Genomic DNA, 21,480 nt, shown 5'->3' with positions numbered 1-21,480 from the left:
TACTTTTCTTTGAAGCACAGAGCTATTAAACTGTTAAAGCTCATTTAAAATGTGGCTGTATTTCTATCAATGGACCCAGATAGCTGAATTATAGATTTTAATTATGCTTTTTATACTTTGGACATGCTTACTTCGAAATATTTGCAACAAAAATATGCAATTAAAGAGCTTTTATTGCTGCTGATTGGTGAATTGTGTCTATATTGACAGCAAGAGGTGTCTTTGCATATAGGAGAAATTACATGGGCCACTTTCTATTAGTGACTAATACAAAAACCAGAGCCAGCTTTGTTCCCCTACCTTTATTAGTACTTTACCATGAAACCAAAGCATGTGCAAATGTAAAATGCCATGTGCTTTAGCAGTGATATACAAGAATATTTCACACTTGAGTAGCACCCATCCTACAAGACCAGTTAAATACAGAACTGGAAAATCAGGATTTATGCTATTCTTCTGACACATCTGACTAACTTCTCCAGTTCAGCAAAAGCAGAACTGGACAGTTTCCATCCTGTAATATTCAACCACTTTTCCCATTGCAAACTGCAACTGTGGGATCGCCATAACACAGGAGAAAACTAAGATAAAACATAATTAAAAAAGAAAAGTAGGAACAAGCACTGCAGTAAAATGGCAAAGGTAAACTCCATTTGCTTTACAGATAGCAAGCAATACGTTACTCTGTGCTTTGCCAGATTTGAAATTTAAAAAGTCATCTTGTACCACCAAATATACCTGGCACCAGAGTGGAAAGAGATACAGAATAAACCTAATCCTTTCACAAATACCACCACCCTCACAAAACTTACACAGCATGACATGAGCACTAGGAAAAAATGAGCATTAGGGAAAAATGACAAAAAGGAGGTGTTTATAATGGACAATTGTTTTCTTCCAGAAATTTAATTTCTTCATTTAAGCTTATCAGTATTTTTAAAATGGCTGAAAACAGAAATTACTACAAACTGCTTCAGAGGGAGCACACTGTGTGTGTCTAATATCCTCTCTAGCTCAAGGTTGGTTCCAAAATCTACACACACATATTCACACATTCTCAAAGTTGTATTTCTTTTTAGTAAACAATTATCTAAATTAATTCTATGAAAATGATGCTTTAAAATTTTATTTGGTATGAAAAAGGTGTTCAACTGACATGGAAATCCCCAAGAGAAACCATATAATTATAAAATTGCTAATGGTGGAAAAGACTTCTCAGGCTGTCCAGTCCAATCATCAACTCAGCACCATGTTCACCTCTAAACCATGTCCTCAAGTGCCACATCTACACCCTGTGAGCACCTCCAGGTATGGGGACTCCACTATTGCCTTGATCAGCCCTTGCCAGGGCCTGACTGCCATTTCAGGAGAGAAATTGTCCCAATATCCACCCTGAGCCTGCCCTGGCCCAGCCTGAGGCCGTTCTCTCTCATTCTGTCCCTGTTCCTGGGAGCAGAGCCTGAACTGAGCCCCTTTCCCAGCTCCCTCAGCCCCTCCTGGTGCTCCAGCCCCTTCCCCAGCCCCGTTCCCTTCCCTGGACACGCTCCAGCCCCTCAAGGTCTCTCTGGCCACGAGGGCCAGAACTGGACACAGCACTCGAGGTCCCTCAGCAGTGCCAGCACAGGGCACAGCCACTGCCCTGGGCCTGTGCCCACACCAGGGCTGGCACAGCCCAGGGGCCATTGGGCCTCTGCTCCACCTGGGCTCATTTTTAAGTTCTGTCCCCAACACCCCCAGGGCCTTTCCCGATGGGGACTTTCAGTCACTCTGCCCCAGCCTGGAGCTGCAGGGGGTTATGGTGCACAAAGTGCTGGCATCTGGCACTTGGCTTTGTTGACCCTCACACCACTGGTGTTGGGCCATCAATCCAGCCTGCTTGGGTCTCTCTGCAGGGCCTTCCTACTCTCCAGCACTGTCAGGACCCTAGACATTCCTCTGACTGTCCTGGATGGCTCGAGACCCTGGCAGGGGGCTCAGAGACTTTGGCATGGAGTCAAAAACACCTGGGCCTTTGATTTTAGCCCATGGAAAAGATTACCAACTTTGTGTGAAGATTTACAAGCCACAAGAGTTTGAGTAGATAGATGGTTAATTTGTCACAGGGTGAAAAAGTAGAATTTTGGGGATTTAGAACGAGGGTTCAAGAGGCAAGATGGAGGAATCTGGGCGTGTCCTGTCCTTCTTCTCCTTCTCCTCCATCCTGTGCTGTGATGGTGACACTTCTGGATTGGTTTAGAGTAGAGACAGACTGTCTAACATAGGTGATAGGTACTGGAAAATTATTGTAAATAAAGTACATGCTGTTCTTAGTATGAAAAGCTAACACCACCCCAAGGGCAGTCAGTGTGCCCCAACCTGACCTGCTGGACAGGTCTCAGCAGGTCAGAGAAAAAATGTCATAGATAAGAAAAAAATCAACAACCTTGATAAGCCAAACTAACAAATCTCGACTTCTTCTTTGGTCGTGGAGCTTGGAAAAAAGACTCTCTAATACCTTGAGAACCATTTCAACCACAGAAACCTGAGACCCAACATTTTTCTACTGCATTTAGTAATAGCTGAGCTTATAAAAAGTAAATGTACAGTCCTTGAGCACCCTGGTTGGGAAGGCTTCTGCCTTCTGCCTGTGAGGAGCATGACTGTTCCTCATTTCACAGCACAGGAATTAAATCTCCATAGTACTGTTCCAAACTCCACCATTTGCTATCAGTGAGAAAAACATCATCACTCTTTATATTAGAAAGGAGTTAAATAAATCCCAAATCCTAATCCTTTTGCTGGATTAGTCTCAGCATCAAGCCCACAGTGGACACATTTATACTTTTATATATTTCCCTCTGTATGCCTGTCAACTTACAATGAAGATCAACATACCATTTCATGCTAGTCTAGACCCAGAAATTTCTGTAGTTTGTCAGTTCAGCCCCCCTGCTTTAACTAGAAGTGGATTACTTCATCTGAGACAGAGAGTTTAATACCCCACAAGACTAATTCACAGGTCATGTCGTTTTTGCATAATGTTATTACAGAGATAGAATGATTCCTGATTTTCAAGACCTGGTTACAGCCAAAGGGCAAATAACACAAGTGTCTTTGCCTGGGGCATTTGTAATGTGAACTCATTCATTTCACTCCTTTCTTGCTTTTCAGCATTGACTAAGAGGGATTACCAAACCTTGTGGCAGGATAATTTAAATCAGCAAGCAGAAAACATAGGGATTGTTTTGATTCTGAGTTATATGTTGAAGGGCACCTTCCAGATCATTTTGCTAAGACTGAACTTTTCTTTCAATTTAATGTCCTACTTTGCAACTTTTTAAGTTTAAAAGTTCTTGTTAATTATCTCTATATTCCAATGAATTACTATGGTTAAAATTCCTTTTTAAGTGATTCACATTTTACCAATCTCATAGAATGGGAAAATATGGCCATCACTTTAAAAAAAATTGAACAGTTTGCTTGTTTATTTAGTGGTTTTGATTGTTTTTGTCTCTGAAAGAAAAAGTGTCAGGGAGTTTGACGTATTACATTGATTTCTAAGACTCCTTCATGTTTTGGGTGCCAAGGAAACACATACCCAAGTCACACAGAGCTGCTACTTCAGAACGTGTAAACAAGCACACATTTGTGCTCACCCAGGCCAAGGAGTCAGCAGTAAAAATAGATATAACCATTACTTCATCAGGCAGAATCTTAAATAAACAAACGTGCCTTTGAAGTCAACCACACGAGAAATAGTTCTACTTAAAGGAATATCAAATTTTAAAGGCAAATACAATAAAAATATCTTCCAGACACCACACAAGGCCTGAAACAAAACAACAAAAACAACATGCTTTTTTTTTAAAACAAAAAGTGTAAAGGCAAAGGTATCTAAGGAACAAAGCAGTCCTAGTCCTCCTTTCAGATTCTTTAAAAGTTTGGAGTTGTGCACCACCTCTAATATTTATCAAACATATATTGAAGGCTCTTAGCACCATCAACACATGAGCATATGGTGGACCTAGAAATGAAGGTACAGGTGGAAGGAAAATCTGTAGCATATGATTTTCCCATGACATTACCACAGAAGGAATCTATGGAAAGCTGAGATTTAAATGAAGAGCTTCTGTAGTCACATACATACCTAATTTTTTCTGTACTTTTTCAAGGCTAATTTCATTACCTATATCCAGAATCATATACAAAGACAGATAAAAAATATGGAGCAAAGTCATGGTGTCCCCTGTTTGAAAAATAGGTTTCATGGTAATGAAAAGGAAAAAGAAGTTTCATGGTCATGTGTTTCGGTTACAGATTCTCAGAAGTCTTGTATTACAGCCACAGCTAAAATGTAATGGATAAGTTTAAGGCATAATCTAGAGTTGACCAAAAGCATGAGAAAATGCAGCAAGATGTGACAGAATGTTTCTGCCATAGGCATTTTAATACAAGGAGCTAATCAGGAAAGATCTTTGGCATTGCCAGGGTTACAAAGATTTTCTGGATGTCTGATTCATGAGCAAATGTCCATAGCAAACTTCATTAATTGGCCAAAGGCTCCTATTCAGACACCAGACTGCAGAGAATATAAGCTTTTCTTTCTAAACAACACTATTCTTCTCCCTGCAAAAAGGTGAATCATTAAACTAATTTATTTACTCATCTATATCTATCTTTATATTTATGCATATATATATCCACATATCTCTACATTCACACAGATGCACATGCATACATATTTGTGTACAGAAATATATACTCATGAATATATAAAAAACACATGAATTCATATTCACACTGCTTCATTCTCACAATAATCACCAATATTTGGGCTCTAGACATCAGTAGATTAACAAACACCACAGTCTACACACTTTCCCACACTTATTCTAATTTATCAGGCCTGGTGATTTGCTATCAAAAACATCATTACAGAAACACAGAATCTGCCAGTTTGGAAGGGACCCACAAGGATCTTTGAGTCCAGCTCTGGGCCCTGCACAGGACATTCCAACAATTCCATCCTGTCCCTGAGAAAGTTGTCCAAATGTTCCTGGTGCCCTGGCAGCTTTGGGGCTGCACCCATTTGCTGAGGAGACTGTTCAGTGCCCATCACTCTCTAGAGGGAAGAACTATTCCCTAATATCCAACCTAAACCTCCCCTGACACACCTTCAGGCCACTCCCATGAGTCTTGTCCCTAGCCATGAGGGACAAGGATCAGTGTCCATCTCTCCTCTTCCCCTCACAAGGAAGTTGTAGCTGCATGAGGCCTCCCTCAGTCTCCTCCAGGTGAACAGACCAACTGCCCTCAGTGATCCTCATAAGGCTTCCCCTCAAGGAAAGCCCTCCTTTGGATGCTCTCTAACAACTCAGTGTCTTTCTTACGTTGTGGCACCCAAAACTGCCCCCAGCACTCGAGGTGAGGCCACCCAAGAGCAGAGTGGGACAATGCCCTTTGCTGGGCCTGGTGCCCCAGGACAGGGATGCCCCTCCTCTGCTGACTCAGATCCACCTGGCCATGGACCAGGACCCCCAGGGCTCTTCCCAACCTGCTCTCCAGCCTCTTATTCCCCACTCCATACACAGAACCAAGGTTGCCCTGTCCCAGGGGCAGCACCTTCCTTTTCCATATGTTTAGTGATTGCCCATCTCTCTAATTTGTTGAGGACTTTCTGCAGTGCCTTTCTGAGGGACTCAAACAGCTCCTCCCAGTGTTGTATCATCTGTTGAGTATCCTTTCCAGTCCTATGTCCAGGTGATTAATGGAGAGCACAGGGCTGAGGATGGAGCCCTGTGGAACCCCACTAGTGGCAGGTTGTCAGTCTGATGTCATCCCAGTCACTATAATCTTTTGTGCCCAGTCTGTGAGCCAGATGCTCACCCATTTCATGGTAAGTTTATCCAGCTGTGGGATGGACATTTTGTCCAGAAGAATCCTTAAAGAGACAGTCTGGAGAGCTTTACTGAAATCCAAAAAGGTTGCATCAACAGGCTTCCCTTGATCAGCCAGGTGGGTCACCTTGTCATTAAAGGAAAACAGGTTTGATAAGCAGGACTTTCCCCTCATGAAGCCATGTTGGCTGTGACCAATGACTCTGTTGTCCCCCATTAACTGGTTTTTCAATACCTCCCAGAATAACCTTCTCCATAATTTTACCAGGCCCTGAAGGGAGGCTGGCAGACCTGTAGTTTCCAGGGTCCTCCTTCTTGTCCTTCTTGAATATCAGCAAAACACTTACCAGATTTCAGGCAGCTGGGACCTCTCTGGATTCCCAAGACTGCTCAAAAATCATCATGAGAGATGTTGCAATGACATCAGCAGCTCTTTGAGGATTCTTGGATGAAGCCCACCAGGCCCCATAGATTTGTAGGGATCCAACTGGAGCAAGAGGTCCCTTACAAGTTCAGGACAGACAGGGAGTTGATCATTCTCATGGACAGGGTTCTCCAACTCACAGCAGTGAAACTCTGTGGATCCATCACCCGTGATGAAGACAGAGGGAAAGAAGGCATTAAACATCTCCACCATATCTCTGTCTCAGTTTGTGAGGTGACCATCCTCATCCTGGCATGTGCCAAAGGTATTTTTACTCTGCCATTTGCCATTACTGTATTTGAAAAAACTCTTTTAATTTTCCTCCACAGTTCCATTAGCCTCAACTTCAGCTGAGCTTTGGCTGCACAAATTTTCTCCCCACAATGGGAAGCAGCATCTCTGTATTCTCCCCACATCATCTGACTGCTTCCACACCTTCCTTTTTAGCCTTATTTCCAAGAGAAGATCCCTGTTCAGCCAAGCAGGTCTTCTGCCTCATCTGATTTCCAGCATTTGGGAATTGCTGACCAGCAAAACTGACCAGTGCTAATGGGCTCCAGCACCTTTAAAACATTTTGCCAGGGGACCTTGCTCACTAGTCCCCTGATCAGCCTGAGGTTGCTCTCCTCATGGCCAGAGCTGAAGTTTTGTTGGCATTTTTCCTCCTGCCACCAGAGATTTTAAACTCAACAACTCCATGCTTGCTGTGGCCAAGACAGCCCCATCCTCTACTCTGCTCACAAAATCCCAGCTGCAAACAAGCAGCAGATCCAGGAGGGCATCTTTCCAAGCTGGCTCCCACAGCACCAGTTCCAAAAAGCTCCAAAAGTTCATCCAGGTGTTTTTAGGGTACAGGTGGTGGTGTTTTAGGAGGCCCCACAATGACAGAAGGACTTTTGCCCACCTCATCAGTTGTCTGGCCTTCTAGTTCCAGAGCCTCATGCCTGGTGCAGGAGGTGCCAGCCCTGCTTGTCAAATTCTGAGGAGGTGAGGAGGAGGAAGAGGAGCTTTCTTCCTGTTATGTGCAGGCACTTGCTTCCAGCCTTCATCTTCAATACACTCTTGGCTAGCAGGCTTTTGACTAATTACCCTGCAGGGCTGTGAGCCCACCTGCTTCTCCACTTCAAGGGAGGCCTGAGATTCCTGAGAGTCTTGAAACTGAAGCATCTATGAAAATAATCAGTCTCTTGCTCGTTTGCTTGAATCCTATGTATTCTGTTTGAATGACTTGAACTTACTTATTAATTATTTTTAACACTTATTTTGCATGGGGAAATACATGAAATGCAGACAAAAGGCCACATTCTGTTTGTTATTGCAGGTTATCAGATTGCTTATGGTAAGGTTTAGCCTTCATCATCATCAGTAGTAGTAGTAGCCAGTATTTTTTGTAAATAGCTAAAGATATAGCTAAATAAAATAAAATTTGATGTGACTTAAACCAATGTCTTTAATTTCTATTATTAGAGCATATATATATATATCAGGAAGAAAAGATGATATTGTATTTGAGCTCCTAGTAAAGCATCCAATCCAATCTATATTAGCTGTAGTTCAAGAACTGTAAGGATATAGTTCAGAATTAGCTGAAACACAAATATTTAGCTTAGATCAATCAATTACATTTCCCCAGTACCCATATTCTGCTTTTTTTTCTGAATATTTGTCAGTGTCTCTTCTGTTTTGATTTTAAATTATGTTACTCATATAAGTCAAAACCTCTATATGTGTTTTTCCCTCAAGAAATTAGCATTCACTCCTCAAAGCCAGTTTCTATCTCTTGGATAGAATGGATGCATGTGAGACCTGCATACACAACTTCTAAATTGCTGGTGGGCTCCGCACGTGTATTTTTCAGAGCTCTGTATATATCAAATTGTCTGGTCAGTAACAATATCTTCTCTTCTCAAGCTACATAAATAAAGTAGAAATTGAGAGTATCAGAAGATGAATTGAGATACAGAGCCATTAATGACCTTAAGAACACTGTTATCCATAACAATCATATTGGGATTCTAGGCAGAATCGAGCAACAAGACATTATTTTGAAGTATTGCTTTTCTTCACAAGGGTCTCTGCTGGAATGAACCTGTAGCTACAAAAAATAAAATAAAATTCACAACCAGCATAATGACTGTGAAAACCTGTAGAATCAATCAATCCGAGCTAGAAGACAAGTAAGATTTGGATCCAGAGATATTGGCCACAACCTTAACTTAATGATAGTAGAAGAAAATGACAAAGATTCTTGAGTGAGCACATTCAGTGTTGTGTCAGTTGGTGTCAGTTGTTCTTTTTCCTGCATGGAAAAGGCACAAATGCCCTTCTATACAAAGAATCACACACCCCAATCAATATCACTGGCTTTTTATACAGAGAAGGTTTCTGTGCCACTCAGTCGTTTTTCTCTGCATAAGGTACAAAGTGCCACCCATATTGACTTAACATATAGTCAAAAAGAAAAACCTAAAAGCCATTCAGTTTGTAGACAGCTACTGCCCTAGCAGTAAGAGAAAACAGCAACGTGGGGGTTCAAACAAAAGCACAGAGAATTTGATTCAAGTAATAAAAATAATTTAAAAATCCTTTTTTCTTCAGTAATTAAAAGAAATCTTGGTAATTGTTTTCTCCTTTACGAAAGTGATCAGGGTTTGATATCCTCTACATCTTGAACATCACTGATAGTACCAGCAGGGATACTGAAACAAAAATGAAAAGGAAGGGCAACAAAAGAACAAAGACCAAACTAACAAAATGTCTTCAAAGAATTAATGAAAATGACCTGATCTCATGTGCAAAATCCTGTCAGACTACCCTGCTGACGGAAGAATGTATCTGTTATTAGTGTTAAACAGCTTTTACACTACTTCAGTGATTGCATGAAACCATTAAGTTACAGCCTCTATTATACTAATTTTTTTAGGGCAACTTAAATGATTCATGAACTCACTAACTGAAATGATGACACATCATATTCTCTAAATAAATGTTCTTTGTTCTTGGGAAACAGATCAGTAGGAGGTTTGATCTAATAATTATCCTTAAATATTAGATTTTGAAAGAGAGTATATTCTAGAAATAGATTATAATAATGTTTACAAAAAGTAAGATTTGCTCTTCTCCTTGCCATTTGAGTTTCTTTAGGATCTTTGCTTAAATACACAGAACAAATGGGGAGAAATACAAAGAGAGATTGTCAAAACACAGACTCCTGCAGTGCATTATGAAAAAAAAGATATACAGAAGGCAATCTTGGCATCAATAGTCTCCTTTGTTGCCAAGCTGAAACACGCTCGTGTTCTTGTCAAGCTGACTCCTGAGAACACTGCTAATCCTGCTGGCACAGCCAGCACTGCTCCCAGCACCCTGCCCAGTGCTGCTCCAGCTCACCAAGAGGAACTCCACCCTTCCTCTGAAACCCAGGAGGCTGATAATGAGTGGAGTGAGGGGATATGGGGTAGGTCTGAGTCTGGTCCCTGGCAAAACACCCTCGAGGTCTTTGGGTTCTGTAGAATTAGACTCTCTGATCAATAACGTGTTCAATAACTGAATGACTCTCAATAACTCTCTTGATAAATAACTGAATGTTCTCCAGATGCTGTAGGAAGCCAGAATCACTTAAAAATACACTGTGCCTCCAGGGGCTGTCATGCTTTTCAGACTCACAAAATGGTTTGGGTTGGAGGGCATCTTAAAGCCCATCTTATTCCACCCCCTGCCATGGGCAGGGACGCCTTCCACAATCGCAGGCTGCTCCAAACCCTGTCCAACCTGACCTAGGACACTTCCAGGGATGGGGCCTTTTTTCCAAGACCTTCAAATGTGGGCTGGTATTGTGGAGGAGTCTCAAAAATGAACTTGATTTCTCCTTTGTTCCTCAGTAAAAAGTGCTTTCCTTTACTAAGGGCATATGACTTCTCTGCCATGCTGGCTCATAGATATCAGAGAGCTGGAAAAACAGAGTCATTTTGGGAATCAGAACTGCCTGCCTTCCTGTATTGTCATTACATTGCAAAGGTTCCATAGTATTGTCTCCTTATCACAAGATTTTCATACCTGCTTGGTGTTTCTCATGGGCATCTCCTCAGAGCTCTGACTCTTTCTTCTTCCCAAAGCAGCCACTGACTCCAGTTGCCCTCTCATCCACCCACCCCACTCTTCTATAGCATCTTCTTCTCATTGGGTACAGCTGTGGCCTGTTAAAGTCAGACCTGTTCCTAGTCTTTGGTAATTGACCCAGCTGAAACTCTTTAGGAGTAAGATTACTTTCTACACTACCTTTACTTTCTTATATTCTATCCCCCTACATTCCTGTCCATCTCTGAGCCCTTATTTCTGTCTGCTCTTTTCCTGGAACACAAGAACCCACAAGATCCCAGGCTCTTTCATTATTGCCCATGGAAATATCATTGATCTATGCATGGCAGACCCCTTACACAACTAGGATTGTGAGCACAGACCTAAACAAGTGTCCAGTCTTTATTTTCTGCACCTTTCATGTCTCTGATATCCATCTTAGGAGTCCCCTGATTGTCCCAGTGATACTGGAGATAGCCAAACCCTCCTTCACCTTTGTGAACCTTCAGTCTAGAGACTTGTCAATCCTTTAATATTCTGGCTAAACTAATCTAGGCTCTGGTTATAATTCATCTGAAAACATGTTCTTAACTTTTCTGTCATGTATGCATGGCTTCTCAGTTTAAATTTTCTCTTCTTTTGTTTCCACCTTCTCACCAGCACATACCCTCCTGAGAATCCCCCTGAATCAAGAAACTAATATAATATTGATATTATATAATATTGATAACAGGAATTGCCAATTGTAAAGCATCATGACCTGGTATGTTTTTAGGCTCTAAAATTAAACCAAAAATGCTTTGCTATGAAAGGGATTTGCATTTGGAACAAAGGGATGGAAACTCAATTATTTTGGAGGACATTATCCAGGTATTTCTAGGCCTGGAAATATGGTCAACCAAAGTTTTAATTTTGCTCAGGTATGTGCTTATTCAAGCAGTTTCACCACACCTAGTTATTTAACTGGTGCCATGTTTTTCTAGCTAACTAGAATAAGAGAGGCTGTTGCATCACAATCCAAAATTAAACTCATTGATGTTTTTCACATCCATTCTTAAAAATATGCTGGGCTACAAATATTATTTCTCAAGTGGGAATGTATCAACTCACAATCCAAAACCTCTCATCAAGCTCTTCCCTCTTACTAGCCTGTGAGCTCCTGAAAATTATAAAGAGGATTTAGTGCATTCCCCAACCTAGCCTTCTGCAAACATTCTGGGAATGATGATTCATCTGATTTCTGTACATTTTATACACCAAGTTGAATGGAATATTCCCTAAAGGAGCCAATTACAACACAGACCAGAAGCTATTTACTGATAGAGCCAATTGCTGGAAAAGGCAGAGATTTCTGTTATTCCAATTAAAACACATGTATTGAAACCCACTTTTGAAAGACCTTTGGTAGTTCTTCTCCACACTTTAAAATTCCAGATTAGTCAGTTCAAATCACCCTCAGGAAGAGCACAAGGAAATGTTATTCCAGAGTGTAACTGGAGTGAAAATTGTGATTCAGGGCATATTGTGCACCTGCACAACTGAAGCCCCATGGATTTTATCAACACTGTCTGTCACATGTGTCAAGTCTAGTGAGAACTGTGGGCTAAAATATTTTGATAGGGAGTAAAAAAATGACAAAACCAACTAATCTTGGCCCTACTTAGGTTCACACACAGGATTTGAAACATATTAGTGAGTGTCCTGTTACAGTCTTGAGTCTTGCTCACTTTGCCCTATGGGTTCAGAGGATTCAGAACAAAGGAGAGGAACCTCTTATTGTGTGTTCTTATCTTTAACTTGATAGTATTATTTTCAAATGCTTCTATTTTTGTAGCTGTTCATGAACACAATCCCTTTTAAAACAACCTCTAATGGAATCTTCTCAAGCTACATGAATGCCAGGCTGCCAAGGGCAACTCACTGCTTCAAGAGATTCCTTTTTTACCTTTTGCAGAGGAGTATTGGGCACTTGTTAGGTGTAGTTTCCCCAAAGGATGTCAATGGTCACTAAAACTTCATCCACTTTTACCTGCATCACATCATAAAACCCTTTCCTCCTATTTGTATGATTGGGAAGGTTCTGCAACTTTGTATGTCCCAGAATTTCCTCAGTGATTAGGAACCTTTTCTAAAGAACCAACCTAAATTTATTCATAGCCGGTTTATACCAATTTGGTTTTGAGGCAGAGATGGCTTTTGGTTTAGATAGCTCATCTTACTTTATAATATGTATTCTGTTGGCAGGAATTGTATCCTCTTTCAACTCTCTTTTTCTCCCCCACTAAATATTGTCAAGTAATTCCACCTTAAAACAAAGAGTGAGGCTCTTTCTTCCCCTGATTTTTCACATCTGTTTCAGGTTTTAAATAATTTTGCTTCAACAAAACTCCACAGTATCCCTGAGGAGATTTCCTCAAGACCTTATTTGATAGGTTGAATACTTCCCTATCTCTGTAGAAATTACCTCTTCTGATACAATGTAAGTTCTTTGCATAATTGCACAATCACTCTTTCCATCCTGGTAACCTCTCTGTCTCATTCTGTTTGGATTTAAATTCCTTTGTCTGGGTAGCTGATTTACATAAGAGGCACAGCACTCCTTTTGTGTATTAAATAACAAACTATAAACTTGGTTTTCCTTGCCAAAATACTTTTGGATGCTAACTGCAGGAGCCACCTTCCATGAAATATTGACACAGCATTCCCATGACTTTAGAGGTTTTTCAGCAGCCATCCAGGTGCTTTCTTGGTGGTTTTCTTCATAGATCAGTGATGAAGAATAGCACCAAAAACTGTGGCAATTGTTAAATTTCCTGCAGGAGAGTATTGTCTTTGAAGCATTAGAGGGAATAGAGCACTGCCATAATAATCACATCACCAACACAACCAGCCCACAATTTCCAACTTGTAACAATGTTGATAACACCAGTTGTATATTATTTAGGGTTCTGCAATACCAGATTAAAACTTATTTCGTATTTATTTGTCTCTTTCAACCTTGTCCTGTAACACTGAATACTCCTGGCCTTGGAGAGAGCCACCTTGTTTGCCCATGAACATAACTGAACCTTAATGTATAGAATATAGAATAAAACATGGGTAGCAGATGATTTTTCTGCTGGTACATTCTCACAATTGATGCACAAGTTGGTTTTATCACATGCTTGTTTGATGCTACAAAAGCCAGACATGGAGATAAGAAAAATTATAACTTTTCTGTTTAAAAAAAATATGCTGAAGTTAAGGCCTCCTATTAGAAATTGGGCTCAGTTAATCAGTGTGTTCCTTGGTGCAAATCTTTGGCTTCATCCCAATAATTATTTATAACAGATTCATGGTCAGATGAACACTTGTTTACAGTGACCACAGGGTGTGGATACAAAGCAGTTGCTTTTTGCCTTATTGGCATACAAACAGGGAGCTTGGCTTTAAGCTGAAAAAGGGTAAATTTAGATTGGATATTTTTCCCTGTGAGGGTGCAAGCTGAGGCTGCCCCTGGATCCCTGGAAATGTCCAAGGCCAGGTTGAACATACTTGGAGCACCCTGGGTTTGTGGAAGGTGTCCCTGAATGATCTTTAAGGTCCCTTCCAACACAAACCAGTCTGTGATTCCATGAAAACAGAAAATTGAGTGATCAATTTTCTTATTTTAGCCTAAAAGTTTGACTGCATGAATTTTAAATGCAAACAGGTTATGTAAAACAAGAACTGAAAAAAAGTAAGCCTACTGAGAATCATTAAAAACAATTGCCATATGTGAAATTAAACTTTAAAATCAGTCTGTCTCCTGCCATGCAAGTGACAGAAATAATAGAATTAGCACAACATTGTTTTACTCAATAGCTGAAAAATAATGACGATGTATCCTTCAAGTAAATTCCATTTTAATATTCTGTGTTATTCTCACTACTGGGTGCTTTTGCAATTTCTCTGTCCTATTATCTGATTTTAATCATTCTGTATCTTTCATAGGCCTGCAGTGCATGACCTTGACCCCATTTAAACCAGTGTCAAACAATGGTACATGACAAAGGCCTTTGCACCTGTAACTTTGATATTTACAGAAAAATGAATTACTTGATATAATCAAGAGAAGAATAACATGTATTCTCTGCTTTTTTTAATATGTTTTTGATTAAAATAGAGAATGTTTTTAATGAGGCAATGAAATAAAATCTTGTGATATTACAGATTCCATCAAGATTTAATTTTTTTCCACATCATTACTGCCTCTCCTGAGACTGCAAATGGAGGGGAAATGAAAATATCATTCAAGTCACTGAATAATTGTTCCACTGTTGGAAAGCAAAAATCAGACAGCAGTCTCATGCTGAAATCTCCTGCTACACACCTTGAACTATGACATGGAATATGTGCAACTCACTGCTGGCTTTATGTTATTTTTATTAAGGCTGTTTCATTTCTGCTAGTTGTAGACAAACAGTCCCAGTGTGAGGTTGCTCTTCCCAAGCTGGCTCCCATGGGCAGCAGGACTCGATGGCTTTTGGCAGAGAGATGCAATTGGTCATCTCTTGTGTCAGCCTGGAGACACAGGAGGTGAGCTGCTACTGCTCAGAGCCCTGTTGGTTCTTCTGGAGCCAGCTCCTTTCAGAAGAGAGGCATTCCTTTAGGTAGCCTGCAGCCTCTGGCCACATTTTGTGCCATTCAAAAAGAAAAGGGGTCCTCAGTCATTTTCTGTCTGACCCCACTGTGCTAGCAGCATCCTGCCAGGAAGGGTTCAGATGGGACACAATGCCCTGGAGTCCCTCGCCCTACACATCTCACTCATCCTTCACCACACAGATTTTGAGCCGGCATGGATTTAAAATGAAGGAAGAAGACTTTCCTTCATCTTTAACCTTTAAATTTCAGGTGTCAGGTGTGTGGTTCAAGGGCTGAAGAGCTCAGGGACTGGAGGGGCTCTCTCAGCACCTTTCTCCCTCGTTAATTCAGCTGAGTCCCTGCAGGCAGGGGCTCTCCTCCTCCTTACCTCTCCCTTCAAATAAGGACCTGTCCCTGAGGGATCCTTTCCATTAGGTAAAAGACAGGTGAGGGAATGAACACACAATTAGGCTCCAAGTCCTACAGCCTGGGAAAGCTCATAGAAAAGCAACAGGGATTAAATTTACAGTGTGTGGCTTCTAACAAGGTCACGGTGTTCTGCACTACTCTCTAATGGGACCATATTTTACAAGGAAACTTTAAGATTTGTTTTTGGAGGGTTGAATCAAAAAAAGTACAGCTTGTGGCTCTTTTGACTTCCTGGAATAGGCAGAGAATGGAACTAAAGCAGAGAAACATTTTCTGTGGGATTGTGTAAATTAAAGTCAATTGAAACCTCTACACAAACCCAAATAAATATTAGCAGGGTGATTACAGATCTGTGAAACTTAACAATGTTGCTGTAATGATGGCTGAGAGGAGGAAAATTCTCAAGGACCTGATTGTAAGAGCTCAAATGAAATACAATTCCATCTTTCATGTTTTAGCAAGATAATTTTGGTTCAGTTTTGACTAATACAGAATAATGGGAATAAAATATGCTGCCTCAGTCTCTGCATTATTGGCTTTACATTATTGGTCCTGACAGCTGGCTTTTAAAATGCAGTAAATATTGGGCAATGCTGTTCTGTTAAGACAAGCCACTTCATCAAGCATATTTCCAAATCACACTTTATTTTCAAAATGGGTTTAATTTCTCTGTAGATCGCAAAGGAGCCCACTGCAAAATTGACCTGCGACAGACTGCCCTCTACTGCATGTATTTGGGAAAGGAAAATAAAGCCAACTCCTTAAAAATAAAATCTTTACACGCTGAAGCCAGCACTTCTGTCACAGGCTACTGAACTCTGAACTAAATATAATATACATATAGGCATTTAGCACTCTTACCTTCTTCTAAAGGACTAGGGAAGAAGAGCCCAAAATAGGTATGAAATTTGCACAATCTCCTCTGTCCTTTTCAGTGAAATCAGCGTGTGTCTTCCCAGACCAGTATGGGCTGTGCTTGTAGGATGGACAGTTATTAGGGGAGCTGAAAATCTGCCCTGTATTGCCCTGCTGCCCCACTTGCTTTTGGCTGTTGGGAGGAATCCATCACATTTTGAAGTAAAAAGTCTCTCTGCTTATAGATCTATTTTCTCAGTCTTTAATCTCTCCTGGTCTCTCATTTGTCCTTCAATCTATTTGCCATTAGGTCACTCATATAAGACTGATCTCCCCTTTTCCTGCCCATGTCCTTGATAATATTGGATGCTACTGAGTTACACACCCATTGCACATGATTGAGGAGATATTTCACCAGTGCTGTTTCAAAATTGAGACTTACAGGTTACAAACATTTCATTGAAGCAATTCCACAGCAAAGCCCAAATCCTCAAGCAGACCTATACTTTTGAAGTCTTCCCTTTTATTTTTCTTTGCTTTGGGCCAGCCAAATGCTGAGATTTTTGATGGACCAAACTACCTGCAACCTTTTTTAAAATTCACAGTGGCTCTTATCACTCGATTCCTCAGAGAAGCAAACACCCCTTTTCAAAGCAATGGCATAGATAAACATTAAATGGCATAAACTAACATTAAACATTTCTGAGTCACTTTTGAAATGCCCTCCTTTGTACCATGAGGTCTGTTCTGTCAGCAGTATATGGAGAGCCACAATTTCATTCTTAAAACCTCAGCTTAAGTCTTGATGAGCCACACAGAAAGCAATTGATGCATGATCAAAGGTGATCCCTCTGCAACCAAAGGTGGTGTTTGAATCCCTAGCACACTTTTGACCATATCACTAGGACACAGTAGAGGTAGGTAGTAAACAACAAAGTTTTTCAGAGCAACATAATCAATTATCAAAAGTTCTTTAAACAAAACAGAAACAACACAAGCAGCATTCCCATAATACACAGCGGCCTTGCATATATTTCAGCAATGAATTTGGTGTCCGTGGATTCGTTCCCACAACTGAACCTTTCCCTTAAAGGAAACCCTTATTGATAATTTACAACTTCTAAGGACGGCATCTGTGTCATTGCTTTCCCTTTGCTTCATACCTGTAAATCTTGTATCTTGTGCTAAATCCCTGTCGGCTTCTGTCCACAAAATCAGTGTATTCCTGTGAGCGATGGAAGGGTCCCTTATCAGAGAGGAGCCAGTCGAAGGGGCTTGTGGCATGCTGATCCGAGACAGCAGCAACTGCTAAAACCCAGCAATGAAGACTCAGTGCTATCCACTCCCATAGAGCCATCAGAGAGAACAATTCAGCACCAGCACTGCATCGCCATATCATGCTTCCACTGGGGACTTAGAGCCTTCATTCTCTTAGCTTTCCCTCAACACCTAGACAAAATACACAGTCAATTAGATAAGCACACACTAGGCATCCCTTGGAAGTAGAAACAAGTTTCCTTTCTTTCAGCTTAAAGAGATAGTGGCCTCTACTTTATTATATTTTACATTAGCATAAACCCCACTAGGCTAGTTAACAGTGGAGTGTTTCAGTACTTCAAATGCTGTGAAACTAATGTCTTCATTAACATCATCAGTGATAATATTTACTGTTGAAGGGAAACCTTCACAAATCATCAGGGGAGGGATTGTTGGGGTTTTTTTCCCATTCATGCTAGTCATTAATGAAAAATACGCAACATCAGATTCTTAGTCTGTTAGCAGCAGTACAAAAATCATTCAGCAATGTCTGTACATAATCATGATGTACAGTAGTACAAAAATCATTCAGCAATGTCTGTACATAATCATGATGTACAGTAGTACAAAAATCATTCAGCAATGTCTGTACATAAGGTCACAGTTCACACATTGGACAGAAAACAGGTGAGATTCAGAAGACCCAGGCTGCTTTCTCTTTTAATGTCCTTGGGGAAATTGCATTGTGGTTTGTCTTCACTGCAAAGTGTGGTTAACAGAGCCAGTTCCTCTGTCCAAAGCAGCATCACTGGACAGAGTCACTGCCCTGACCAAGAGCTCTGGAGCTGCCCACAGTGATGAGCTCAAGTGACTTACACCAACTCCAGATGCTGAAATTTTGGCTTTCCCTAACAGCAGCATTTTACTTTCAGTCCAAATTGCTCCAGCTCAGTGGATCAGCCTAAAAACACTTTTTAAATGGTGCCTGAACAATTTTTTTTGTGTGCCCTGTCACAGATCAAGTATTGATTACATCATGTAGGAACTCAGTGAAGACAAGCCACAGCTTCCCTCTGTACCTCAGACCATGCCTGTGGAATGGGCTAATGTTTCTAATATCCTGCAGAGATTTCATTAAAACATCTGTGCAAGACCATGAGGTTTTCAGAGATGACAAAGGGCATGCAGATTCCTAAATATATTGAAGCAATCAGTTCCAGTTTTCAGTCTAAGTTGAAACAGCACAGAATGAATTAAAATACATGAATGTGAGAGCTTTAATTTTGCTAGCTGATGAGTTTAAATAAAATGCTGGATTCACATTCACTCAAATCAGCACTCATCATGACATTTTCACCTTTGCTATGGTTTTGAAACTTGGTGGGAATTTTTTCCTTCCTATCAGTAATTTGGTCTGTAAGTGAACCCTAAAAGATGGATATTTCCAACAGAACAGTCCTGCAATTGAACACTCAGCACCCCCATCCATTATAATGAGAATTGTGTCACTGAATAAATATGCTCTGTGCATATATGTGAGATATTAATATTCTCAAGAGCCTGCAGGAAGCTGACTGCCTCCAGGAGAGCACAGAGGTTCTTGTGAGCCAACAGGAATTTACAGCCTAAGAATATAATAATCTGTCTATACAACCAGATAAATACTCAGGCTTTATGTGGTGTAATTGTTTGTAACATGATTTGGACATGATTCTGCAAACAATAAATGTATAAAGAAAGACCCTGCTCGTATTTCATGCTGAGCATGTACGAAGACACTGAGTTATAACCATAAACAGTTACAGCCACGCAGTTGTTTCTGACCATAAAACACAGATTGCATTAATTTTATAAATCCTTTTGAAATTAAATTCCAGGAGTCTACAACAGAGACCTCTCAAACTTTTATTTATGCTCCCAAGCCATCACTTCCATGCAAAAAGAGTCTGCATATTGAAGTTGGAGTGTCATACTCCTAGACTGGTGGTGGCTTTTTCCCCCTTCCAATTAATGTATTTGAGGTTACAACACTGCATAACCTTGCTCCCACTGTATGAGAAAGTCTGCACAGATTTGAAGCAAAACTGAAATGCAATAGATTGCTCTACTGGCCCATAAAAGCCATGAGGATCATTTGGTTGCCATTTCCTGTTAAAAATAAATCAGTATAAATAAAGAAAACATTCCAGTCACTTTCAGACACCCAGACCAGCCTTTGCATCACAACAGAGTGAAAATCCACAAATGCTTTTGTCTCTTATCATTAGTCAGGGAAAAAAATATATTGCACAGCATATTCATTCCCTTCCATCATCCTTAGCATAGACAGGGAAGATGCTGGGCATAATTTTTTGACATTATATGAAGCTACAAAAAGTGAGTGTCATGAGAATTTCAATTTTATACCTACTGCTGTATTAAAATTTCTAACTTTTCTATTGAAAAATTCCCATACTTGATTAAATGAGAAGAGATAGGAATTTACTTTTTCAGTTACTTATTAACACTAAAGTGTTTCAGGCTGTTAAACTGTAATGATGACTAATTGAGTCCCTTTTGAATTCAAAATTATAATATTAGGATTGGAAAATTAATTACTGTGTATATGTAGCATCCTCCTAACACTAGACTAAAACAACACTTGGAAAGGAACAGTGGAAGAGCCAGGAGTTTATTTTTGGCTTAATGCTGCACCTCATGGTGTGTCATAAATTAACCACTGGCAAAACACCTGCAGAGAACCTGTGCAGGTACAGAAGAAAATAATCTTGGTTTAAAGATCTCCTTGTTTTAAATACCTATGGAGGTATATTCCAAAGGAGCATAAATATACAGGAGAGAAATAAGGAGAGAAAAACCATGTGTGCATCTGTAACTGGTATTTATGCACTTGTGTCTGTTGTCCAGCCATTGCAAAATCATTCTGCATTGCATTAATCCTCATAACACCCCTGAGAAGGAGAATTTAACAAACAAGGACCAGAAGCCTGAAAAAATGACTGCTAAGGGAGGGGTTAAGCTGTTTGAGGGATCTAAATGCGTGTTTCCTATTAAAAGATAATTTAGAAAATTCTAGCCAAAGGATTTTTGCAAGGCTTACAGTATGAGAAATATCTAAAAATTTTGAATATTCAAATTCTCTAATTAATGCAAATACCCTGAAAACATTTTCTAAAGACTGTTACAGGCATATGGAACACACAAAGTTTGCAGTTACAAAGCCACAATGGAACTCCAGGGAAGAACAATCTGTATTAAATTTGTGGTAGATAAAGGGTGGGGGACATGGCAAATAAAAGCACCTGTTAAGTAACAGAGCTGGGAGATTTTCAAGTAGAGAAGACATTATACAGAGAGCAAATAATGCAATATTTATTCTGTGATAAAAACTGCCATGTCAACAATGGTCTCTTTGAAGCGCTGGCTTAAAGGACAATTCATAGGTATGGATGCTCTGCACATTTATTTTCTGTTATCCCCATGGTTCCACCCAGCTACCAGTTGTAAATGCTGCTAAGCTTTTGGTCCTTCTAAATTCTGAGGTTAAGGTGAGTTCAAGATAGGCTGAATTCTTCTTTGTTAGAAATCTATTGTCTCCTCCCTGGCATTAGTGCAGCAGGAATTTGGGAATACCATAGCTAAGACCTAATTCTCTTGAACATATGAAAGTTCTGGAGACTGGCAAAATCCATGTATTTACATCATGTCCAGGTTTAGAGCTGGCAAGAGCAATGCAAACATTTTGGCCACTGGGACAAATTTCATCAAGCTTCAGCTGTGAACAAGAGAACAGGATGTCTGTGGTCATTTTGTTGCCATCATATTGTAGGGCAAGCCCCACCAAACTCAGTCTTTTTTAGGTAATTTTAAAGAAATATTCAAGTTGTATATAATTACATATGGTATTTTATGAACTCTCTAAGACACTGAGCTAAGATAGTGCAGATTGAAGTGTCTGCT

At 40.2% G+C, this 21,480-nt stretch overlaps 1 protein-coding gene across 3 annotated transcripts in view; it reads right to left on the bottom strand.

The window, feature by feature from the left end:
• The window catches only part of BRINP3 (BMP/retinoic acid inducible neural specific 3), a 206,039-nt gene that overhangs the window by 170,044 nt on the left and 14,515 nt on the right, over positions 1–21,480 (bottom strand). For 2 of the 3 annotated variants that reach the window (XM_071435929.1, XM_071435930.1), the window contains exon 2: positions 17,427–17,712. The exons of the other annotated variant lie outside the window; for it this stretch is intronic. In XM_071435929.1, the coding sequence (XP_071292030.1) occupies positions 17,427–17,662 (236 nt within the window). In that variant the 5' untranslated portion in view covers positions 17,663–17,712. The remainder of the gene's footprint in view (positions 1–17,426; positions 17,713–21,480) is intronic. 3 annotated transcript variants of the gene reach the window in all.

Source organism: Agelaius tricolor, unplaced genomic scaffold (assembly GCF_023055355.1).
Source record: "Agelaius tricolor isolate 1412-34295 unplaced genomic scaffold, bAgeTri1.0.p SCAF_11, whole genome shotgun sequence".
In the NCBI taxonomy this organism is placed as follows: domain Eukaryota; kingdom Metazoa; phylum Chordata; class Aves; order Passeriformes; family Icteridae; genus Agelaius; species Agelaius tricolor.
The sequence above is the reverse complement of the archived record's forward strand: the minus strand, read 5'-3'. Positions and strand labels throughout refer to the sequence as shown.